This window comes from Prenolepis imparis, unplaced genomic scaffold, assembly GCF_030444845.1.
Source record: "Prenolepis imparis isolate NDT839.2.m4 unplaced genomic scaffold, iyPreImpa1.0 SCAF_8, whole genome shotgun sequence".
In the NCBI taxonomy this organism is placed as follows: domain Eukaryota; kingdom Metazoa; phylum Arthropoda; class Insecta; order Hymenoptera; family Formicidae; genus Prenolepis; species Prenolepis imparis.
The window spans coordinates 15,690,285-15,714,167 of record NW_028141166.1 but is presented as its reverse complement, the minus strand read 5'-3'; the positions used below and the strand labels follow the sequence as shown (position 1 = coordinate 15,714,167).

General features: G+C 39.3%; 1 protein-coding gene across 26 annotated transcripts in view; it reads right to left on the bottom strand.

The window, feature by feature from the left end:
• Nucleotides 1-23,883, bottom strand: part of Foxp (forkhead box transcription factor P) — a 330,454-nt gene that overhangs the window by 42,568 nt on the left and 264,003 nt on the right. The window contains exon 1 of one of the 26 annotated variants that reach the window (XM_083044687.1): nucleotides 9,843-10,828. The exons of the other annotated variants lie outside the window; for them this stretch is intronic. Within the exon in view, the coding sequence (XP_082900813.1) occupies nucleotides 9,843-9,905 (63 nt within the window). The 5' untranslated portion in view covers nucleotides 9,906-10,828. Of the gene's footprint in view, nucleotides 1-9,842; nucleotides 10,829-23,883 lie in introns of those variants that run through there. 26 annotated transcript variants of the gene reach the window in all.

Genomic DNA, 23,883 nt, shown 5'->3' with positions numbered 1-23,883 from the left:
TCACCCGTTCGTTGTTCCTCGATTACGCAGAGCCACCCCCGCGCACGTTACCTTTTACCCTTCCTTCACACGTTCGAGGAGCACTCCCCTTCGCCAACGTATTCATATTTCACGAACTTGTAATATAGGAAAGTTTTGTTTAAGCCATAAAGTCGAAGGGTGACCGATGAAGGATGGCCATCTTTTAGAACGCTGCTATGGCCGAAGAGCGAAGGATACATTTGAGAAAAGGACGACATCGTGAAAGATAATTGTTACAAGAAAAATAAAATTTGCATAATGTGCATCAATATTGAACACATAAAAATTAGTTTACTTAAATAAATTGATTAAATTATAATTTTACGGTAGAAATCTTTTTTTTTTTTACAAAATGTTCACTCTTATTTAACCTAATAATATAAAAAATATAATGGTAGATGTTTCCTTGTCAAATTTTTTCATTAAAAAGAAATTGACTTTATATTTATTATAAAATTAATAAAATTGACAAAAACGAGAAAGATTTCTGTACATCGTCATACATCGGCAATTATCCATCTCTCAATCATTGTACATTTTCGATAATATAATCAAATGTTCACGTAAGATTAAGTATAGGTGGTGTATAACGATATATCGATAGATGCAACGGATCCAAGAAGAAGTAGCACCTTTCTTTATTCGAAGACTAAGGGGCATAAAGAAAGCCCGTTGGTCAGTCGTAATGAATAATGCCCACATCTGTTCGGGACATCCCATCAGTAACTACGGCCCCTCGCCCTCTCACCTTCTATACCTCCTCACCTTGGTGCTCACCCTAAAAACCATTTCCACCCCATCGCTGCTTTCTCACCCGATTTCGCTGCATATCAAATTATGGAGTTCTGAATGGCCGATCGTCGCCTGCTGCTGCTGTGATATATTTGGATATATTAAATTTTTTTTTCGTATATATACCGGACACTCAACATATATCCACGTTTACGTCTCAGGCGAATCAATACTAAGCTCAGTCCATTATATTTTATACTACTTTCTTCGATTTCTTTTTCTTTTTAAAAGTATAGTAATAGCTTTATGAATTTAATTATTTTGTAGTGTCTAAGAAATAAGTGAATAATAATTTAGCTAAAGAATTGAAAAATATAAAAATATACTTATTACGAAATTTAATTATTAATCAAAATAAAATATTTTTTAATTAAATAGAGATAGTATCTTGTCAATTTTAAATAATATTTTCAATTACTTAACAATATGTCGTCAAATTATTCTTTTAACTTCATCAACTTCTACAAAAATATTCTGACTGCTCGAAACATTAGAATCGCATCGGAATTAAACGACGAAAGAGCGGCCGAAAATTTGCAAGAAAAACGTTCATCGGACAATTACGTTTCCCTTCGGCCTACCTATAAACCTCCACCCATAAGGTCGAGAGGCTTCGTTTGCATAGTCGCCGACACCTTGCGTGTCCATTACGCGGGGGTGGCACAGGCGTGCGTGGGGGTAGCTAGTGGGACGGGAGGGTGGCCGGCAAGGGTGAGACGGTAAGAGGTGTGAACCGTAAACGCGCCACGTGCGCCAAATGGAAATGGACCAAATATCGCTGCAAACACTCGACCATGCGAGTATCGATATACGACGCACCCTCCTACAGCTCTCCGATCTCCTGATCCTCCCCCAGACTCTACTACGATCAAGGCACACATATATACGGGTGCACAATCCATGGACCTCCGTTTGTCGTTCATATACCATCTCATAATCCCCGTCATCTCACACGTGTGCGACGTTTTGCTCGAAAATTCTCCGGTCATTGGAATCCATCAAAAGTCCGCAAAATATCGCGAGCTACTTCTCTTGTACTCTTTGAGAAATGCGTGTGTGTTGATACGAATACATATGATGGCGGACATGTCGAAGGAAAGTGTATGATTTCTAAATATATTTATTTTGACAATAATCTTTTGTATATTGAAAACCAATTCCAAACCTTTTTGTAAATCAATGTTACGCTTTTTGCTTTCCATTTTTACATACAATATTATGTGTATATCGCGTTTTAAATAATATTAAATAAACTATCACGTATAATCATTTTAGAATAAATCGTTCAAAAATGTGAAAAAACCTTTTTCAAAGTTAATTAAACACTAAAAAAAATTTAATTTTTTTGTATACATAGTATGTATAAACTGCAAGTATGAAAATTTGTAAAAATGACGGAATAAACTTAATGCTTAAATTTATTTACACGAAATGCTAAAAACAAATATCAATAGTAATATTTAATATAGCTGTGTTTTTAAAATAAATTTTTTTTATAAAGAAAATTTTATATATTATATCAGTTTTTCCAATGCTTCTATAATTTGTCATTCCACTATCATCTATCTAAATTATTCTCTATTGAATGAAGTCCTATTTCTCGGTGTGAATCTCGCGCATTAAAAGCATTATCGCGACGGATCAATTAATTTTCCTAACCCAGGATATCGCGTAGAAGGAAGGGATGAGCGCGAGAGGAAATGATTTCCTTCTTGTTTCCATCCGCTCCGTTTCGTTTATTCAGCTTTACCGACGAGAATCGCGGAAAATAGAAACTACAGCAGAAACATGCAAAAAGGAAGAAATAGAATAAGGACGGAGGCATAAGATACGAACTGCACGAACAGAGAAAGAGATATATGGAGAGGAAGATAGAGAGTGAGGGAGCTAAGAGTGAGAGAGAAAGACGGATCAACGGGAGTGAGCGAGTGTTTCTAACTAAACAAATATGTACTCACATACTCATTCACCTATCTTCCAGTCAGTCCTATCCTACGCGCTCCTAGGGCCCTTTTAAAGACTTTTCCCCAGCGCTCAACCCCAAACCGCGCTCCGGCGACCGACACATACTCGCAATGGTTTCCGACAAAGGGAAAAGCGCGGTTAAAAACTTGAAACGTTCAAAGGTAACTGTGTGTGTGTGTGTGTGTATACGCGCTTGCTTGAGCGGTTTTAAGCGGGAAGAGAATGTCACACGATGCGCGTCCAGAGTGCTCTTGCAACAATTGTAGCGAGTCATCGTCGCTATCACCGCATCGGCAAGGATTTCAAGTCCTTCAAATAAAGGTTACTTGATACTTGAACTTTGTAACGTATCTTTTATTCTGTGTAAGAGAAGTCGCGAGCAATAGTTTTTCTATAATTCTAGAAGTGTCACTACTATGTAGATGAGTCCGCGCTACGACCAAAGATTATTTTATTTTTACGCATCGCTGTTCAAAGATTTTATGACTCTTTATTTGCCTTAATTTTTTATAATGCATAAATGAATCGTTTCGCGTTACGGAAAGAATTTGAATAAATCTTTTCACGAGAACTTGTCAGGAAGATCAATTATTTTTCTTGCCCATTTAACAATAAATAATTATCAAAGTTTTTTATGATATGTAGGATGATTCATTTGCATTGAAATCTTCACTTGTTTACCGTTTAAAATCTCACACACAATCGCAAGAGCTTCGAGATAATCGACACGGTATTCAAAGTGCAAAACTACCGTATCGTTGCCAAGATTCGTGTCGATTTCGAAAATGACATCAGGTACGATTAATCGCGATGCGGGAGCGCACCCCTAACGAAGAACGCGAACGTCGGGCGTAATCCGCTCTCAGAACGAAGGGAGAAGCTCGCAGGGGAGAGAATCGCCGTAGCCCGCGAGGTGGGGCGGTCTCGCGCGCGCTAGATGATATCCAGAGAGGATTATTCTCTCCCGGTCGCATCACACAAACTGCCGTGACAAATCGCCCTATACTTTATGAGACGAGTCTTTCTTCTGTACGGCCCGTTCACTCCGCCAGGGCATATATCACCCGAGGCTGTCGATATATTATCGCCCGCGACGCCTACCGTCGTTGCTCTGCAGAGTCAATACACGATGCGCCGAAACAAATAGCCTGCGAGAACGCACGGCTCCGAGCAGGAAAAGTGACAGCAGCAGCCGGCTGCGTCAGACGAAATCCTTCGTGGATTTAGACGACGATGTATAGTCTCGAGAATCGATACGATCGCGTCCCGATGCATGTATTTTTCAGCAATGTCGCCGATCAGGTAATACTCTCCAAACGTGCGAATACGGATGGTATGAGAAATGCAAGATTTAAAGCTTATTTGAAGCGCAGAGTTATAGAAAAAAGTAAAAAAAACATATATATATATATATATATATATATGTACATAGAAAATTAATAAAATTCACATAGTACGATAATATTAATGTTTAAAAGAATAAAGAGACAGCAGAGTATATAAAAAATTGAATTCCCTATTAAAATGCAAGAAATGTTCTTAGCTCGTTGATAGCTTCCCTGCCAATAATAATTTTCGAGTGATGCACTTCGCTTCGACAATAAAACTGGCACATTTTTAATTATGTTCTTTCCTATTGCGCAACGCTGTCATTTAACATTGTGGATATCGTACAACTTGTTAATTTACAATTATGATATTCCTGGCCGCTTTGTAATCGCGCGGCCGTTTTGCCATTCGGCGTTTTCTCAGCCCTTAGCCATCGTAACCCTTCCTATAAATTTCCTGCTTTCAGTGGCCGATTTATAATTACTGCTTTCATATATCCGAAGTGTAATTTGCTTGTGTAAATTCCACATGCTCGCTCGATGTAATAATATTTCACGAACAATTCCGAAAGGTATACGGTTTACGCGAATGGCCGCATATTTTCCGCTGCCCGCGGAAGATAACGGCTCGCATGAAATTTATAATACTTCTATATTATACCTGCGCACCTCTCTTTTCAATTTTATAGAAAAATCAACGGGACGTTCATTGACCTGACATTCGGTCTTTAGGAAAACGTAGAGTTTGTAAAATTTTCATGTATAACGCAGGTATGAAAAACTTTTTATATTATTATATTATGCTAATATTAGATTTACTTTTTTATAAAGTATCTTTCTCGAAATGCGCAAGCGTGATAGCATTCTCTAAATCTAAATTAAAATCGAAGTATTAAATGAATAACGAAGTAATTGAGACATGTGTGTCATATAGAATTAGCCGGTTTGATAATCCGGGTTTGTACCAAAATGACGCACCGTACAGCGAACTATAATGCAATTAGATTTTAATAGGACCGTACATTATTCAGAAACGACAGTTTCCACGTCGATGAAAATTTAGAAGCGATACTTTATGTTTTAATATTCATACGTCATATCAATGTCGAATAAATGCGCGATTGCTGTCCCTTACTTTATAATATGCGCCAAATGGATACGTAGGTAACTAATGAAAATTGAGGTGGACTTGTTTCTTCTCTTTTCTATTTTCACGAAGACTATTTATTCTCCCGTTGACAGGAGACATTATTATTATAAGATAATATCGAACAGCAAAACTGTACTAAATTAATCACAAAATTATTGTGAAAGAAAATATAGTTTTGCAATGTCAATTAAACTATTTTTTTAATTATCGAACTTGTAAAATCTAAATAATTAGCCACCAAATTTCGGTATAAGAGTAAAATAGTTGAGCATTAGAGAAATTATTATTATTATTTTTTTTTTGTAAGAATCACGTGTTCTTTCATTTCACATTTGTTCTCTATCTTTCCTTTAAAGCATCCTTTCATCATCCATTTATAATTCCGCCGCGCGTCGTAAAATATTTTTAATTAATATAAAATAAAATATATAATTATTTAATATATGATTATATAATAAAATAAATACATATAATAACATGCGAGGCTATTTAAAAAAAGATCAATTATGTTTTGACATAGCGCAGGGCTCTGTAAGAAACGGTGTAGCAGGCATGCAATCGCATTCTGCGGTTCATGGCCGCAGAAATCGGCAGCGATGCGTTTTGCGCGGTGTTAATCGCGTGTTTTTCGTGGGAGAGAGGAAGCATCTCCGCGGTTTCCCATCGGTTGATGTTTCACGGTGCTTTCGGTGCGCACGGTGGCGCGGTAGCCACGCGACTGTCGAGCAGGTAGGAGCTTACAGCTTTTCCGGAGCGTGGAGTTTCGAGGTTTCGCGGTTTCGGGAGGGATAGGGCGAGCCGTGAGGGTGAGGCGTCGGTGGGGTGGAGAGAAAGGGGACGAAAAGCGTCGGCGCCCGACGATACACTACACTACCCGACACAACGATACGTACGACTATCCCAGTGCGTGCCACGCGCCCGACATGGTAGCACGCATTTTCTCGCACCCCAGCAACGAGGGTAAATTTTTCCGATGGATGCAGGCAGGAGAACGATGACAATCTTTGTAATAACGTGAGACTCTGTTAAGATATTTTGGACGAGTACATTAATCGATCACTGAATACCTGCACTGCATTAATTGAATTAATATGTCTCATTGACAGATGTACAACGAAAAGTAATTTGGTTTTAAAATATCATATATCACGGAAATAAAGAACAAATAAAGAATTAATAGAAATAAAGAAATAAAGAACAAAGGAACGAAATTGAATGAGAGCGTATGATGGGCATTCTTGCAATAATTGCATGTATTTAATTAGCTCATTGATCTTTTACTTCTTAAAATCTTGTGATATTAAATATAATGGATAAAATACGATACAGTTTGAAAAAGAGAAAACAAGACAAAAAAAAGAAATTAGTATATAAGTTACTATAATAAAAATTTTTATATGTCTCGTCTTCTGTCACTCTTGCAAGGAATAATCATGAATGAAATAATGTCACAGTAAGAACACGATGATGTGTATTCCTATTCATAATCTATTCTTGCTAATATTAGTTTCCCTGTCAATGTCGATGATAATAATACTAATCATGAGATAGATTGATGACAGGCTGTATCATAGATTAAGATTTATTTTTAGCTATCGGTGCGCGATTAATACGGCAAGTGAAATACGACGTCAAATTTAAAATTTACATTCTATATGTGCTGTATATTTCAAATTATTATTTGTTGCATTTTCACATGCGGAATTATTTTTCAAATACAACTGTTAATAGCGACTACTTGCGCAATAATTTTATTATCGGTGCATATATATGAAGATTGATCCAACGATTTTAGCAGCTGTTCACAAAGCATCGAAAGAGAATAGCACGCTCTTCATTCTACACTTTTCATTTTTTATTCATGCCCCTAGACCTAGTAGATTTGTGCCAAGTTGTATGAGAAACGGAACATATATCAGTCATCGTGCGCTTACTTGCTACAAAGAAGAATGATGACGAAGAGAGACAGATGTTAATAACTTCTTTGATTTATTATTATTCAACGATCTCTTACTCGCTTTTGACTAATATTACGTTTCGCTCACTCTACTCGATCATCGTCTTTAAAAATCTGAGAGATTCAAATATTCTATACATTTAATAATAATCACAATTCTTCAAAAGTCATTCAAATATTTTTTTAATTACCTATTTTTCTCGTTCTTTAAACCTTTTTCCGTTATCCATAAATACTTTCGGTTTATTATATTTTACTTTATTTTCGAGATAAAAACTTCAATTCATTTTCATAAATCAAGTAGCATTTTTTTCCATTCTACTTCCTCAAAATTTCTAAAAATTAACATCAAGATAATCATGGCAGACACAACAAATATATTTCCTCGCAAATAGGATCGTCATATTTAACTTGATTAAACTTTTTCCAATTTCGTTCAATGAGAGGGAGAAGATATCGTTTAGAGACGTAGAAAGCGGACATTATTCAGAAACTTCTTCGTATATGTTCTTTACCGAGAAACTTTCATGGAATAGGCATGTCCAGCAGTTCAGTAGATGCAATTGCAAGCGATGGCTTACAAGATGACCTGATAACAATCGCGATCGATAAAGAAAACAGCTTGGCCGACGATAAAGCGTAAACACTGCGTTCCCCCTTTGTCAGCGTGTAGACGCTGCTTCGCGAACGTGAAACAAGATAAAGCGTAACAATACTTTCGTCGATTAAATGGATGCACTTAGAGAAAATTAATTTTTCGCGCTGGAAATAATGGCATCAGGTTGCTGACATAATTGACGGCGCTTTTTATGAAATAATAACGAACCTTGTACAAAGAACAAGAATGTAATTTGGTATGTGAATGCAAAGCTAGACACGAGAGTGTGTATAACTCGCAGCTTACGATAATTATAAGAAAATAATATCAGATCGTCTAACTCTGCCGACTAAAGATAAGGGGATGCGCATCGCTAAATGATGTTACAAGTTTGTTATAAACAAATTAATGTCAAAAAAATAAACATTAGAAAAGCTTAGAACATACATGTAGCTCTCTGAAAAATATATTTTTGAACAGATATAGTAAAATATTAGAAAGAAATCGAAAAATATTTTCTTTATAGATTATCAAGTTAGAATGCCATTAAAATACGTAAATATTCTTATGATTACATACATTGACATAATCTTCGTGTTTCAAGAATAGTGACATCATGAGGCATTGCAGAGAAACGTTACGGTAGGAACACATAAAAGGCAGTCGCGATTATAAATATTGCTCGTTAAGTCACGTCATGTTTAAAATTCACGGAGTGTGCGGGACACATTATCGGTTGCTTGCTTTACATACGCGTCGCCAGGCAAAGATTAAGCCGCTTATTTTAACACTCACTCGCTCGCTGCTGTTAAGAATTTCGAAGCCACGGAACATCAGCGTATCGATCATTGCATTTCGGCGAGTTTATGCTTACACACCTGTTTGATTGTCTCAGTCGCTGTTGCTACAAATTGACACGACGTCCTGATAGCACTCGCGATTTTCAATCAACGTAATTGCGCGTCGGGATAATATCATTGAATACGTCGAGAGATTCACTGATATTGTTACAGTTTATATTATGATGTTTAAACATGGTATTTATCTTTATTTATAACTTATCCCACGTAGTTATTTCGTACGGATAAATTTCATGGATTTTTCGACTAATGTGTCAAAAACATTTCACTTCAACACGATATGCGATGTACACAATTTTTATTCAAACGTGGAGATTAACTGATTAAATTCCGTATTATTATGCAAACCTTATTTATCAATATCTTCACGATACACGAAATTGCATACTTTTCCATTTATACGATCACATCACTTTACAGTCAAATCAATTATGATAAATTTATAATATATAATATTTATGTTTTAACGTTTATTATTATTAGTAAAAATTTGAATGCAGTAATGTTATTAATAATTTTAATTACAATTTAAACGAAGAAATGCATTTCTTCGATAAATAAAAATTATTGCACTGTCACTCATCTCTTGCACTTTTAAGACTTGAATCACCATTGCACTTATACAGCATTTTAGAATTATTGCATCCTATTGCAATAAGATGACAACAATAAGATGATAATCAATTATTATTGATCGATCACTATTCTGCATCATCTCGTCCTGTGTCCCCTCTTCATGAATCTTCGCTTTCACACACGACATTGATGCACATAAGTATACTTGAATTCACACTCTCGGTCGCTAGTGAGAAACTCGTAATTTCTTTCTCTGTTTTCCTCCTTATTACGTGTCTACAAAAAGGATAGAGATCGTTGCGCGATCTTGGTGAACAGAGTTAGACAGAGAAAAGCAGATCGACAGGTCGCTTCAAAACGAACTTGGGCGAGGGAAAGAGATGGACATACCGGGCGCGACCGAGAGGGCAAGCGCGAGTGTGCGAGGGAAAGAGAGAGAAAGAGAAAGACAGTCCGAGCGCACGGACACACGTGTGGCCGATGTGTCAGTGTATGCTCACAAGGAAGAGAGACAGAGAAAGAGAGCGAGAGAGAGAGAGAGAGAGAGAGAGAGAGAGAGAGAGAGAGAGAGAGAGAGAGAGAGGGAGAGACATACCCCAAAGGTGTCAGAAGGCGCTGGCAATGTTCCGCGGTATATCTCCCGGTTGTCTCGAGACATCCACGCTCAGTAGACGATACCGTGTTTGCCACGACGCTGCGAGGCACCCCAGGCAGGCCTCCGAGGGTAGCCTCGAAGGCGGTGGTAGGGCGACTTGCTGTGTTGTGTCGGATGCTACCGGGTAGCGAATACTTGTTGTTGAGATGCCGGGTACAGGGGTGTAGGGGTAGCAACGCGGGGATACGCGTGACAGAGAGAAAAAGGGAGAGAGAGAGGGACGGAGAAAGAGGAACGGTGCATATACACAGGAAAAAGAGAGAGGGAAGGGATTGGTGTACAAGAGGAGAGAGAAAGGGGAGAGAAAGGGGAAGGAATCGGGGGGTGGCACCCCCGAGAATGGCCTTGCGCAGCTACCGCCGGCTGGCTGGCGGAGAAAGCGCGGGATAAGGCGGTGGTTGCGGCCGCGGGTTGGGTGGATTTGTACGATGCGGGGGTGGAGGGTGCGCGCGAATCTCTAACGGGTGCTGCTGCTGCTGCTGCAGCCCGTTCCAAGCGGAGGCTCGTCCGCTAAACAGCGGACGCGCGATAACACGCGAAACACAACTGGGTCGTGACGTGGCTCCGTAGTCATTCTCGAGCTGATATAGGGGTGGCAATCGTGATACACTGGCGGGGATGCAACGGAGGGAGGGGGAAGACACGCGGAAAGTGTCGTGGAATGTTGACAGGATCGGATCGTTGAACGTTGTTGCGTTCGAGAATGGAAAAGAGAGAAGGTAACTCTTATACCCGGGAGGGTGGACAATGAGGGGTTGAACGACTACAGATTTCGCGGCGCCCGTTCACCGTTCGACGATGACAACAACAAAGACGATTCGCGACGCGACGCGATACTTGGTTCGACGAAGCGGTCGGTCGAGGATGCGACACAGAAGTGTACACGCGGCGCGGATGCGCGCAACTCTGCGGGCGAGCACGACCGGCTGCGCTGTTTTCCTCCCTGCCGTTAAAACAATAATGCAATATTTAACCATACACACGGGGAGCGAGAGAAAGAGCGTAAGCGAGAGAAACCCGAGAGAGGGGGTGCCGGTGTCGGGACGCGGGAGAAGGTAGGGAGATAAGGAAGGTAGGGGCGGTTCGCGCGGCGAATTTCCCCTCCAAAGGCATCCGAAGCAAGTTGTATAATCTCTCTTTCTCTTTCTCTCGGCTAGCGTTCTCCAGCGATCGCGCGGCTGCTTCGTGCGCCCGTTAGTTGTCTCGGCGCTGCTTCTCTTCGTTTTGTCCCTTCGTGAGTCTCCCTTTCTCTCCCGCTTCGTCTTTTCCCGATATCCTTCTTTCTCTCTCACAATCTCACGCGTGGTGCAAGCTTTTAGGGGTATCTCACCCCGCATCCAGCGCTTTTATGTGACGCCGGCAGCAACAGAGAGAGAGGGTGCAGAAGGGGGATGATGGTGTGCGATATAGGGGCGGACGTCATAGTGGGGATCGGAGGCGGCGCACGCCTCTCTCGAGAGGGATACGGGGGGCCAGCAGCCTGGGGTGGCTGTAGACGCACTCTCCCAGATGCAGGTGGGCGAGAGCGCCGATAGAGAGGATGAGCAGTCGTGCACGCGTACACTCTGTCGCTCGACAGTACTTTCTGAAGAAAGATTATGTTAGACTTGCATCTGAATGAACGAACCTTCGTATACATATATGCGTGACGCTCTGATAGATCTATCGCCTTTCGACCATACTTTTCCTGAAGAAGATATCTGGTTGTACTCTAGTCATCGAGATAATAAGATTTAAACATGAAATCTAAGAGACTACATTCTCTCCGTTCGCATCCTTCTTCCTTTTTTCATAAGTGATGTGCACGAAACAATCATAATTTTCTTGGAGGGGAAAAAACAAATAATTGAATATCAGTCGGAGGTCTGTTCAATGCGATGAATATCGAGATATTTTAAGCATTAAACGAAATGATTGAATAATTGACAGGAATTTTTCTCATAAATACTTTAACATTTTTAATATGTACAATATATTTCAGAGGCACCTTGCTCTTTGAATTTAATTACTTTTATTCATCTTAAATTCGACAATATTGTATTCTTTCTTAAAACTTTAACAATTTTATTTTAACAATTTATTCATATAGAATGTATACTTTCGGATAAACGAAATAATAACAATTTTATACTGTTTTTACTTCAATCAACTGCAATTTATTCTAATATAAGTTTTTGTCGAACGTTTCACACACCGCAGAATTTATTTCTACCTGCGTGACACTATAATTAATATCGCAAGCATGTCTAATTAATGAATATAAACTCTTAACAGTGAGATTGAATGTGGTATCTAAAATTGCAGTTTTCATCGATTAATCATAATAGTTCTGCTCCATGATAACGGAACCAAATTCGAGTTTAATTCGATTATATCGAGTGGTCACGTCTGATATTATCTGTCAATGATTACTCTTTGCCTACAGGCAACAAATACTAATTTATGTCATTCATTGTCTCTTAATACAGATACCACGAACAGATTATATCATTCGATCAAGTCAGCCAAATTTCATTAGTTCGGTCAAGAGTTCAAAAGGTGAATCATCAAACATGAACGTATTATTTGAACATTGCATAAAAATAAAATAAGCGCATATTAAATAATTATATATCTAGCCATAATGTCGTGAATGCCATGTATTGAATTGATCGAATATTATAATTATTGCATCTCTAAGATCAAAAGATAACTGACGTTAATCAATATTTAAACATCCATTTCTCTCATAAATTTATTTATTAGTTACCTATTGTAAAATATGCGATAGATATGTAGAGTTCTTCTTTTATTACATACGAGATATACGTTGGATATTATTGATTAGATTATATTTTAGTGAATATCGTGAGCAAAATCGGATTGCTTGTATGAAGAAACGGTCAGTTAGAAAACAAAAAGGACATCGCGGAACAGCGTTACGTTAATTAATAGCAGCGCCGAGCTGCTTGTCATAATTTAAGCCGTGGGATCATAAGTTACACGGAGAGATCGAAGTTTTTGATGCGAAAGCGTCTCGTAAAACGGAGCTTCGACCTGCGTCATAAATTTGCAGTATAATTCCAAGAATAATCGTTAAGAGCAGATGTTGCTAACAATAATCTAGGTAGATAGGTATCACAGCGCATGTCTACTAAAACATTCCGGAACCGATCCATTGATATACGTCGTAGCGCGCGATAGGTACGGATATAAAACTGTGTCGAGTAAGATTGTGCGCATGAATCGCGCAGTTAGATATGCCGTGCCGGTGATCGAAGTCGAATACGAGAGAAGCAAGAAATCGATACGAGAAGGATGTCTGTGCCCTGTTGAGTTCCCATTACTAGTTCCTATTGTCTAGACTATAGCTTGTGCGATTACATTTTATAACAGTCATTTTTATACATCTTTCTTAGTGCGTTGTTATTATATGTTTGGATAAAAGATCTTTAATAAATTAAACAGATTTTGATTTTAGCAGCAAAAATTTAACTAACATTCCAAATGCAAATGCAAGTAATTTTAACATTAAATCATTTATTAATGATTTCTATCAAAACATTATTACTTAGCATCATTAGCTCAAAAATGATTTTAAATAATAAATTTAGAGGATGGCACAAAAGCATTTAGAGGAAAGGAAATATTATTCTGTTCACCATCTCTATATTTTGCGATAAGAAAAACAAGGTACATTATTTATGAAAATATGGAAAATTTTCTGCTAGCTACCTTGCCTGTTATATATTTAAGATTGCCTGATTAATCTTAATTCTCTAATTGGATTATTTTAGTTAAAATTTTTGCGAAAAACATAGCTACATATCTAGTACAATAATTCATTAATTATTAACGATATTAAATGGCCTCTCCCCAAACTATTCTTACATTCCCCAGCATAATTCGAAACGTTCGCCGGATGTTGGTAGCTCAAGCAGCAAAATTAAATAAGAGTCACGCCTGCATTCTGCGAGGCATTTTCCCCCCGTCGTTACGAGCAGATACGAGGTTGGTCCGCGTACGCAAGGTAGGTACTCGGAAAGGGTCATCCCAGGGCCCAGTCGCTATCCGGGGAGGACGATCGAGACGGGTAGGAGCGGTATGGGGGTAGCTTCGTAGTCCAGATAGCCGGTACACTTAGCCGCATGTATAGCCGTTCTCTCTCTCGAGGACACAGTAGGGGTGCCAATGGAGGGGGCAAGAAGCGGGGTCGGTGGGGGGTGGGTGGCAAACCGTGGGGGTGGCTACCACCCTTTGCAAACCCCCACCAGCGCAGGAGTCGCGTCGCCGACGCTCGGCCAATAAGGAGGCCCGCCGACACAGAGACAATTCAAATGCTGCGCCAATAACAAACGTCTTTTGTTGTTACACGGCAAACTTTCTTTTCGCCTGGTGCTGCTGTTTGTGCCGTCCCAGGGATGCCCAACCCTGTGGGCACCCGCCATCACCCCCTGGCAGCAGCCTCCGACACCACCCGACCGCCCCCTTAACCGGCGATTCTGTCCGAGGCATATTTTTCTTTTTATCTTTTCTCTTCTCGTTCTCCTAGCTTTTTTCTCCACTCTGCTCCCTGCACCCCCTCGTCTTCTCTCTCTCTTTCCCCAATTCAACGGAGCGTCAACATATTAAAACGGGGGGAGCCGATAGGTGGCCAGAGAAGGGTCTGCGCAATGCTGACACTGCCTTTCCGCGTTTGTCTGGGCCGCTGCCTTTCGACGCTTCCGTCTTTTTCTCCTTGTACGTCATAGAACGTCTCGACGCTTGCCTCGTGGTGGAACCATCCACTCCACTCATCTCCAATTTTCCCTTTTGCGCCATCGTGCCGCTAATTCGCGCATACAAAATCACAGAGCTTAATAGAGCTTGCCAATGATGTTGTGTATAACATGATATATTCACAGTCTTCGTTTTCTTAAAACGCGCGGTAAACACAAAATATATTATTATTTTTAATATTTTTGCTTAGTTATAATATAATTAGATACATGCATTAAATGTCAACTTTATTCATTCGCAAAGATCTAAAATATTTTCAGAATATTTTACATTAGAATAAATAAAATTTTTCTCTGGCAATATAAAATTTATATTTAGCAAAATGAGCTTTTCTCAAATAATTTGCCATTCGTTGCAAAAAGATTTTTTATGTGCCTTGTCATTCTGGTTTTTAAGGACACGTGATTATCATGAGCTCATGCAGCGTCAAGATGTCGGATTAAATACTGATAAAACTTCGCCAATCGACCCCGTTTAATGTCTCGTCTTAAAAGAAAGGAACCACCAGGACGAGATTGAGGTAGAATGGAGCTTCGGCGGAACGAAAGGATAAATATTCATTGACGTCTTCATCAAGACTTTTATGACCCGGCAGAAAGGATGAAACGAGACGAGGACTACGAGACACCTTGCACTGTCTTCAGCTGGTTTGCCGTATAATTTATAAGAGGCAGATGTGTAATGTAGAGAAAAATAATGACAAACGAGATATTTTTTCGCATATGGTATAGAGAAAATAAAAATTAAATTATAGGTAATTAAATCATAAAATATATAGTAAGCAATATTTGGCGAGAATTATTGATAAAAATGAAAATACGAAAAGTTATTTTTATGGTCTTAAAGAAAACTCTATCATGTGCAGGAAAAAAGATTGTCAATAAAGTCAATCGTGCGCGATAATATCAGATAGAGATGTTCATTTAAATATAATTTATGCAATTTAATATTTGAGATATAATATCATATATGCACAAGAATAGCCACATTTTGACTAGTATAAAATGTCCATTTTACATATTTAATGTTCGACACGACATATATATATAATCTGTTAAAATCTTAATGATCTTCAGAATAAATAAAGATATAAAGTAGATAAACTATTATAATTAAATAAAAAAGTAGTTAAAAAAAAATCTTTCTAAAAAGATATATTTTATGTACATGCAAAGAAGAGTGAAACAATTAAGAATTAAGCATTGTCATATTTTCTTCTACAAGTTTGTTTTCTCTCACAATTATACAAATTAGCGTTCTCGCTCAGAAAAATATCCAAAGTTTCGCGCCAAGATCGATGCTCGAAACATCATTAGCCGAATACGCGAGTCAATGCGCAGCAGGAGATGCCGGAAATCGAAGGCGGAGGCGGTGTCGAGGCAAATTAGCCGCGCGGATATCGCAGCCGGATGTGCCAAAATTCTCAGCAAGTGACGGTGTCGCTCGTGAGGGGATGAAAGAAAAAGGGATCCGTCGAAAGGCTGCTCCTTCGCGGTGCGAGGGTGGGCGGCAAAATTGAAATTTCTTCGCTCGAGCGACGACGCAGCAACTCATAAAAAGTTTAAACGTTTCACTCTCTGGTGCTGGTGCTGCTGTTGCTGCCCGAGTCTTGCCCTTTTCTCCCAATATAAACTCTCTCTCTTCCCTCACCTCGCCTGTCGATTGACTACCGCGCTTTTCTCCACTCACCCTGATACGGCTCAACCCCGTCGCCCCTCGCGGAGATGCTTACGGCTGGCAACTTTTACCCCGAGAAATTAGGGGCTTACTGTGCTCCTCTCTCCATCATGCCACCCCTCGAGATATCGTAAAGTTTACGTGTGTGTCATCCGCGAATCGTCACGGCACGATTGTTTTTATTTAGCAAAAGTGGGTCTCCTGATTTTAAATAAAGAAAATCGCGGTTCTTGATAGCGGATATGCAAGTTGTTTCATTATAATAAAGCCTCGTTAGATTTCGATTCGCATCCGTATTATTAATGCCTCTTTGAGTCTCGAATTAAAATTTAATTGCAATCAATACATAAAAAATGCATCTTTAACTGTTTACTACCTCAGACCGAAGGAAATGATTCCATCGATTTCTGCAACATATATATTTACAGTTTGCTATATGTTCAGTTATGAATTGCTAAAGCCAGCGAGAGAGCTGCTGACTCCTATTTACCAATATGCTGATGTAATTATTATATTGCCTTCCATTTCCCTTCCAACGTGGCTTCTTATTATTTGCAGTATTAATATCATGCGTATTCATTAGTTAAGATTCACGAGCAGTCCGTTTGCTTGAGTGCTTAAATTATATTAGAAATAATAACTTGGTATCATAATAGGTTTATATAAACATATTGCGCTTAATACTAATTTTCGATAATTTAATTGTAGATTTCTACTCACGTATCATTTTTCGATACGAGACCTTGTACGATTCTACATCTGTTGTTATATATATTGCTGTCATTTATATACAGAAACTGCTCTTATGCCGTTTACAAAAAGAAAAAAATTATTAACAGTAAAATGTACAATATCGTTTTCATAATGGCTTGTGTCAGCCTCCGTCTTCCATTTCTGGATCACGTAGACCAAAATAGTTTCTCGACGCTACGTTCAAACAATACATATTCAAATGGATAATTTGATCCGTCGTATGTGGACGCGAATGCGGATGGAGGATGGGAGGAAGAGTAAAGGGTTGAACGCGGAGAGAGAGTGGAGAGGCGTGTGCTTTACGGCTCGTTCCATTATAAAGGCAGGATGTGACGACCGCCCGATGAAAATAAAAGCGGGCTCGCGGAAAAATGTTGCTGCAAGAGCGGCAAATATTGTTGCGCCGTGGCCGGAGACAGCGCGTAGTGGCGGATGCACGGTCGAAATTATTAATCGCGCGCCGCTGGTCCTTCGACCGGCGGCAAATGTTGACGTTACCGGTACGGCGAACGTTGCCGGCGATCGTACACCGACGTGCATCTACGGTGAACGACATGGAATTTAAGAGCTTCGAGAATTAATTGTGTCAGCACCGGTGTCCCTCTTGTTTCACTTTGCGAGTACTTCCATTTCATTCGCGATTAAAAATCGTTCGCGATTCAATTTATTTAATTTGATTTAATAACCTGCTATCGTGTCGTTTGCTATTGATATCAATATTTGTTCCTCCGCGAAATAAGAATAAATCGAATTAAAGATACATAATCCATTAAATTAAAGATATATAGAACCTGCTATATATTTTCGTTACGTTTACGTTATGCTTAATACGCGGTTTGTTAGTTTAATACACCGTAACATCTCTTTTGCAATTTATTTGCTTATAACGTTTACACATTCCATCTCTCCAGTGTTAAATAAAAATAAATAAAAATAAAACATAATCTTTGTTTATCATGTTTTTGATGAACATTTCTTCATTTATTGAATATAACAATTATTTTGAAATCATGTGGTAGAAAAATATTAATGAGACATTTACAAAACATGGCCAATTAGCAGTATCTAATTAATTGTCAAAAGACAACATTCGCACTTCGCATTCTTTCGCGAAGGAGAAGTCCAGTTCTTCTTCCGAATCTATGGGAATATCTTCAACGAGATGGAGAGATGGCGGGGGGATGAAGCCCGGTTGTGCTTATGGGTCGCGTGGGTGTCAGAGTCGATATCTTGCCGGCTCTGTGTCACAGAAGGGACGTTGGTGGCGGAAGGGCGAAGGATGGGTAAGAGAATCGACGGAGGGGTGAAGTAGAGTTGCCGGGGGTAGGTGCGGCTGCGAGCCGTTGGGGGGACGGATACGAGCGAGGGGGCATGATTAGCATTACACTCTGAGTCTCGATGATCAATAGTGGAAACGTCTCTCCCTTCATTCTCATTCTCTCGCTGTGTTAGCCTTATCTCCCTACCCCCTCGCACCCTCTTGCCCCTCCCGGCATCGGATATGCGCGAATCTCCCACCCCCTCCCCCGGAGCTTTCTGTCGCCCTCTACCCTTCCCCTTTCCGCACGTTCCGAGTACCTATTTCTCTGCCACTCTGTACTACTCTAAGCGTCTTTCTCCCGCTCTTTTTGCCGAGTCTCTCCGTTTCTCTTTAAAGCGAATGCTGCAAATGATAGTCGCTGCTAACTATGTACCATCTATTTTGGCGGGTCAATGAGCGCATGCTGCAGGATTATTATTTGAAATTATAAATTATTAATTAATGAAACACTATAAATTTGTGTAACATAAAATAATTAAAAATTAATTATATAATATTCTATTAGCTGTCAAAATATAAGCTTTTTATTAATTGAGCCAATCTTATAATTTGAAAAGATCGAGAACAGATGCTGAGACCAAAGTACTATCGAGAAACAGCTCATTTATGAAGCATCGCATCATCCCGGCTTTTTCGCACGAAATATCTTACAAACGTGTCATTTCCTGCAGCGGCAATAATCCTCTGGCGAGAAAACTCGCCGTGCGAGTCTACCCCATTCCATCGCGATAGTTGCCGAAACGAAACGTAACGCCTGCAGGTTCCTCACATTTATTCCGAGTGCCGCGCGAAAAAGTGCCGAATCAGCCAGATGATGCGTAGTGTATCTATACGTACGTACATAAAGGACCGAGATTTCTCCTCTCGGCGTCTCGAGTCTATACCGGCGCGGCGGTTACACCTTCCTCAGGTCCGTCCCCGCGCCACCCCGAAAGACGATCCGGGGATGTTTTATTTGACGGTGTCAGCAAGCGGGAGATATTAACCGAACAGCTCTCGCCTGCTGGAATTATGTGGGCGGACGGGCGGTGCGAGATTCGACTTCCATGGAATTTCCGGAGAACGCGGTATTGTAGCGAAAGAGAGCGACGGGGAGTGAGACGCGAGCAATGTGAGAGAGGAGGATAGAAGAAGGAGGACGGACGACGGGTCACACAGGGAATCTACCGGGCAAACTTCACCATTCCGGATACCATAGTACCCCGGAGACACTGGCCGTGCCTAACTGCAGTCTCACTCCTACCGGTCGTTACATCGTCTGGGTATCTGCATCTGCATCGGGAGCATATCGTATTCGGCGGTAACTCACGGTTGGTCGACGTTGCGTCCTTGTCTGTCGCATAGAGTCAGAGGTGATCAATGGGACTGCCAGAAACGGCAGAAAGTTTTTGCGTGATCTACGCGAAGAACATATCTGGAGAGGTACTCGGGAAATTTTGAGACTCCTCGAAAAATATTCTCGAGAGAACATGAAATATTCAAGTATGTATATGAAGGCAATTTGTTCAATTAGTGCTAATTGTTTTAGAATATAACTAATATTTATTATTTTGGAATATAATTAATTAATATCTTATATTTTTGAATACAATATAATTAAATGTACTTCAACAATCGTATTATTATAAACATTCATCTTTGCAATATCTCATTCAACGTTCACCACCGAAGTAATTAAAGCGAATTCCGTAAACTTTTCTGTGTGTACTTCTAGCTGACTGCTTCAAATAAGTCTGAGAAAAGTAGCAGTTTTTGAAACTGGTTCTCTCGGAACTTTCGTAGAGAAGTGACACCGGTGGTAATAAAAAGTCGCAAAGATAAGAACCGCCTTCCAAAGGTTATAAATAAAAAAATGTGACGACACTTATGATCGCTCTTAAAATATTACTCAGAACAATTTTTAATTTACGTATATAACGCAGAATTAATTTTAATAAAAGATAATTTAAACAAGATATAATATCATTTAATATAAATTCATATGTTGGTCAAATATTTAATAAACATTGTTGCAAACTAATAATAAAAATATAAGTAATAAGTAAACTTTAAATCAAAATTACTAGATATAAGATTCAATTTGCTGTAAATAATTATTTAATAGCTTTTTTCTCATATATATAGAACGACTTTATTTTAAAAAGATTATACTCTTATTTTTGTGATAAACAGGAGAAAAGATGATAGCTCATTATGTTAAAAATTCATAATTGCTAGTAGTAGTAATTGCGAGACACTACTGTGTCTCTTGATGAGAGATCGCCATCATCTATCGCGCACTCCCACTCTCTATTTTCTCTCTTACTTTGACAATTTCTTTCATCGAATCACCTTTCGGTTCATTTGACGGGACGACCTTTTTTCGCGCCCGCCGCACAAAGTGTCGATCCGTCGTTGTCTTAATGGGTGGCAGGCCACTCGTCCTTATTGCAGACTTAATTACTACCTGACGCCAGAAAGTTATAATGGCCAACAAGGAGTACTCGAGAACTCTGGAACCTTTCAGCCAGACGGACAAATCACTGTCGAAATAAAATTTCTTATTCCAGCGATATTTCAAGTGATGCTGCCGATCCATCACTTTAACGTTTTAGCAGTCACATCACGAGAATTATGGCCTCATTTAAACAGATTTTAAAATTATAGCACAAATCTAAATATTTTAATAAAACTAAAAGATTTAATCTTGTAATCAATACGCATTGTTAATAATGTTTTTTTATTATATTGTTGTTCATCATTTTATCACTTAATTAAAGCAGGCCAATAATATTCATTTAATTACAGAATGCAAATTCTGAACTTATATTTTTTTCTATATTTCTGACATATACAAAATTGTAATCAAATGAGATATACGATATTTAAATTATATGTATGTAAAGTTTAAAGCAGTTGTCACAAACAGAGAACAATATTATATATTTACAATATATAATATGTCAAGTTATTTATACAAATAGTTTTCATTTTTATCAAAAAAAAGTAGTGTGGTAAGATACACCTCGAGCGATTGGTAGAATGCAATAAAAGAAAATTATGCTTACCCCCTTTTTCCCCGCAAAGAAAATTTTTATCGACTCACTCGTCGCAAACGATACCTTTACGAGTGATAACATAACGTGGAAACGGCGGAATCGTAGTCGCGCGTTCGCAGGGGACGAGCTTGGAATCGAAAATCGGTCGCGGCGAACGGGGTGGCGAGGGATGAAAACGGCGAGCCTAAACAATATCTTGCGGCAATGTAAGGAGCGTCTATTGGGCCATTACCGATGGTGGCTGACCATTTTGGCCATTTGGCTTGGACAATGCTACGTCAGCGGTTTCGATTCTCTCTCTCGCCTGTTCTCCCGCCTATTTCCCCTTTCTTCCCTAGCGGAGTCGATTTCGACTAACTTTCACCCTTCCTACCCTTTTCTTCTCCGTGTTAGAAAAAGTTTGTATCGTTCAACGATTAAGGGTCGCTTGTGAATCAAATTGTAAATATATAAATTCGATTTATAGATAGAATTATATACTGTACCATTATATTTGATGATCTGTCAACATACACATGTTGAGTGTTGTGCAATTTTAGAAAAGCTTATTGATATTTCTATTAGCTGATTTTTACGTTTTATATTCACGAACGCATAAAAATTGCATGTTTCTTTTTAAACAAGACACTTTAATGCATTTCCAGTTTCAATCCACGATCTTAGTTTTTCTCGCCCTCGTTCCTCCTTTCTATCCGATAAATTCGAACGCGCGAACGTCCACGGCTTTTACGCTATCCACGAAGCGCGAATCGATAGATCGCGCGATTCATTTCAAGACGGTGGAAGAAAGCGCGCCGCAACGACATTTCGAAGAATGGCAGACCGAGAAACCAAACGAAATCGATCGCAGCCTTTCAATGTCTCGGCTTTATCGTCGGCCATATATCATCATGCCTATATCACGGCTACGGGATCTCGAAACTTTGCGTTTTTTTTTCCTCAGGATGTATAGATACGCGTGAGATCCTGGGGCTTGAAATCACGAATTCGATCCGTAAAACAACACAGAGGAAATAAAAAGGCAATTTCCACTGATACGCTCATTAAATTGAGTTTATGACGATTTTAATATAATATATTTTATATATTTGTATTTAAACAAAAGATTTTTAAAATTATACTCGAAAGATTCTTCAAGCACAAAGATAAAGAGAATATTGTTAATCTTGCGAAATATGTTAGTTTTTTATTTGAATTTAATAATATTTTAACAATATGTTGTACGTGCGCAGAAAGCATGATCAATGCATAAAATTATCGCGTTTCTTAAACAATTTTTATTTTTCAATGCGACACACACACACACACACACGCTCGGTCCTTTTTTATATAATAGGAAATTCAAATTTTCCAACCACCAGAATCGTCGAGTCGCCCGAACGTCGCTTCGACTCCGAGGGAGCATTGAAATTCGATGCATGGCGCTCGGCGGCGTTTACCTTCCCGTATAAAACAAGAATCGCGCAATTCCCGGCGGAAGCGCGTATTATCAGCGTCTCGAATAAAATTCAAAGACAAACGCTCGCAGGGAACGCTCGTTTTCTCCTCACCCCAAAGGCGCCACCCTCCGCCCGCCATCTCGCTTCTTCCTCACGCTCTCGTTTCTGCTCCAGATCCAATTCTCGGTCGCTTCTCTTCATCACAACCCCCACCGGCGCGGCGCCTCTCTCATTCTGCACTCTTCAGCGAGCGAAACATTGCGCGAAATAACGTTAAATATTTACCTTCGGGACGATTGTTCCCGTCGGTACGACGGGATAAACATCATTATGTAATGTATATAAAGCGGACGGAGATAGGAGCGCGCGAGAATATGCGGGTGGAGGACGGCGAATAAACTTTTGTGCACCTCTTCGCGCGCCAAGGATTGACCTTGCGCGAAGACGCTCGTAAGGTCCATCCATCTGGCCTGTCCGTTTGCGTATCGATGTCCACATCCTTCATCCGCACGCCCCATCCATCCTGAAGCTTGTGTGTCGATTGGTTCGTAAAATCATGACGGAATTTCAACCATTGGATAAAATCCAATATTTTTGATAACTTATAATTTATCAGTTATCTTGCAGAACTTAATTAAAGTTTCGTAAATATTGTACACATACGCAACCATGACTTCATGCATTTACACGATACTTTTTGAATCAAATTTTTTATTTCTTTCAAGTAAATTTTGATCTAATTTTAAGCTATTCTTTTCCGTGCAATATTTCGATTAAATATTTAAAGTTAAATTTAGATTAAAAATTATTTTTTCTTGTTTTTATATACGTTTTCACAATTTATTTCGTTATATGCATCACGCATCTCAGAATTGATGTCACTCGTTAGTTACGCGAATCTCACAGTTGGACAGCGGACGAGAGAAATCTCTGCGCACGTATAGGAGACAAGATACTTGGTCGTCATCAACCATTAACCAGAACCGGTGACCCTC